Below are 2,280 nucleotides of genomic sequence, written 5' to 3'. Positions count from 1 at the left end.
GGGGGGGAGTTGGGGCAACCCTGGGGGGTGTTTTAGGAGGGGGTTTTGGGGATGCTTTTTGGGGTGTTTTTTGGGGGGTTCTGGGGTGGTTTTGTGGGTGTTTTTGGGGACGTTTGGGGGGGTTTTGGGGGGTATTTCTGGGGAGGTTGGGGGTGTTTCTGGAGGGATTTTTGGGGTGTTTTGGGGGTGTTTTGGAGCTGTTTGGAGGGTTTTGGGATATTTTTGAGGGGTTTTGGGGGTGGTTTTGGGAGGATTGTTTTTGAGGTTGTTGTTGGGGTTTTGGGGGTGTTTTTGAGCGTGTTTTTGGGGGTGTTTTTGAGGGGATTTTTGGGGGGTTGAGATGTTTTTAGGGGGTGTTTTGGGGGTGTTTTGGAGGTGTTTTCTTTGGAAGGTTTTGGGCGTGTTTTTGGGGGCTTTTGGAGATGTTCTTGAAGGTGTTTTTAGGGTGGTTTGGGGAGTGTTTTTAGGGGGATTTTGGGGGTGTTTTTGAGGGGGTTTTGGTTATATTTTTGGTGGTGGTTTTGGAGGGATTTTTGGGGTGTTTTGGGGGTGTTTTGGAGATGTTTTCTTTGGAGGGTTTTGGGACATTTTTGAGGGGTTTTGGGGGGGTTTTTTGGGGGTGTTTTCAGGGGTTTTTTTGGGGGTGTCCTGACCTCCCCTTTCCCCCCCTCTCTCAGTGCCCGGATGCGGGGGCAGGGCGAGGGTCGGGCCCCCCCTCCAGACCCCCCCATTGACTCCTCGGGGGGGCCGGTGCTGCCCCTGCCCTCGGGGGGGGCCCTCTCAGCCCGGGGGCTCCACCCCGGCCCCGCCCGGGACCTGCTCGAGAAGGCCCTGCTGGGCCAGGAGGCCGAGAGGTAGGACCCCAAAAACTACCCCAAAAGTGACCTGGGATACCCCAAAATTGTCTTAGGATATTCTAAAGTTATTTGGGATGCCCTAAAAATGACCTGGGATACCCGAGACTGACCCCAAAAGTGCCTTGGGATACCCCAAAACTGTCCTGAGATAACCTAAAAGTGTCCTGGGATATCCTAAAGTTACCAGGGATGCCCTAAAAGTGACCTGGGATACCTCAAAAGTGACCTGGGATACCTGAGACTGACCCCAAAAGTATCTTTGGATACTCCAAAAGTGTCCTGGGATAACCTAAAAGTGTCCTGGCATACCCTAAGAGTGATCTGGGATACCCCAAAATTGTCCTAGGATATCCTAAAGTTACCTGGGATACCCTAAAAGGGAGGTGGGATACCCTAAAGTATCCTGGAATACCCCAAAATGTCCTGAGATACCCCAAAAGTGAGCTGGGATATCCTAAAGTTACCTGGGATACCCTAAAAGTGGTCTGGGATACCCCAAAACTGTCCTGGGATACCCTAAAGTATCCTGGGATACCCCAAAAGTGTGCTGGGATATCCTAAAGTTACCTGGGATACCCCAAAATTGTCCTTGGATATCCTAAAGTTACCTGGGATACCCTAAAAGTGACCTGAGATACTCTAAAGTATTCTGGGTACCCCAAATCTATCCTGGGATACCCCCGAAGTGACCTGGGATACCCCAAAATTGTCCTGGGATACCCTAAAGTTACCAGGGATACCCTGAAAGTGAGCTGGGATACCCTGAAGTATTCTGGGATACCCCAAAAGGGACCTGGGATAACCCAAATGTATTCTGGGATACCCCAAATCTATCCTGGGATACCCCAAAAGTGTCCCCGGATGCCCCCAAAGTGTCCTGGGATACCCCAAAATTGTCCTAGGGTATCCTAAAGGTACCAGGGATACCCTAAAAGTGACCTGGCATACCCCAAAAGTGCCCCCCCAGTACCCCAATACAGGATTGCCCACCCCTTCCCAGTACTTCCAGTGCTCCCAGTACCCCAATTAAGGGTCTCAGTGCTCCCAGTGCCCCAGTAAAGGGTCCCAGTACCCCGACACGGTGTCCCCTAGCCCCTCCCAGTGCTCCCAGTGCTCCCAGTACCCCAGTACAGGATTGCCCAGCCCCTCCCAGTACTCCCAGTGTTCCCAGTGCCCTAAGACGGGGTCCCAGTGCTCCCAGTACCCCAGTAAAGGATCCCAGTACCCCGACATGGTGTCCCCCAGCCCCTCCCAGCCCCTCCCAGTGCTCCCAGTACCCCGACACGGTGTCCCCCACCTGTCCTAGCCCCTCCCAGTACCCCAATACAGGATTGCCCAGCCTCTCCCAGTGCTCCCAGTACCCTGACATGGTGTCCCCCAGCCCCTCCCAGTGCTCCCAGTACCCCAATACAGGAATGCCCAG

General features: G+C 53.6%; 1 protein-coding gene across 1 annotated transcript in view; it reads left to right on the top strand.

The window, feature by feature from the left end:
• LOC113980733 (histone-lysine N-methyltransferase EHMT2-like) overlaps window positions 1–2,280 on the top strand; it is a gene marked incomplete at both ends in the record, with an annotated part of 4,529 nt that overhangs the window by 1,908 nt on the left and 341 nt on the right. Inside the window, one exon of the mRNA XM_027707934.1 lies at window positions 678–854. Coding sequence (XP_027563735.1) covers window positions 678–854 — 177 coding nt within the window. The remainder of the gene's footprint in view (window positions 1–677; window positions 855–2,280) is intronic.

The sequence above is a fragment of the Neopelma chrysocephalum genome, unplaced genomic scaffold, assembly GCF_003984885.1.
Source record: "Neopelma chrysocephalum unplaced genomic scaffold, ASM398488v2 Primary Assembly neopelma1_95077, whole genome shotgun sequence".
Taxonomy (NCBI): Eukaryota; Metazoa; Chordata; class Aves; order Passeriformes; family Pipridae; genus Neopelma; species Neopelma chrysocephalum.
This window is presented reverse-complemented; position numbering and strand designations above follow the sequence as displayed.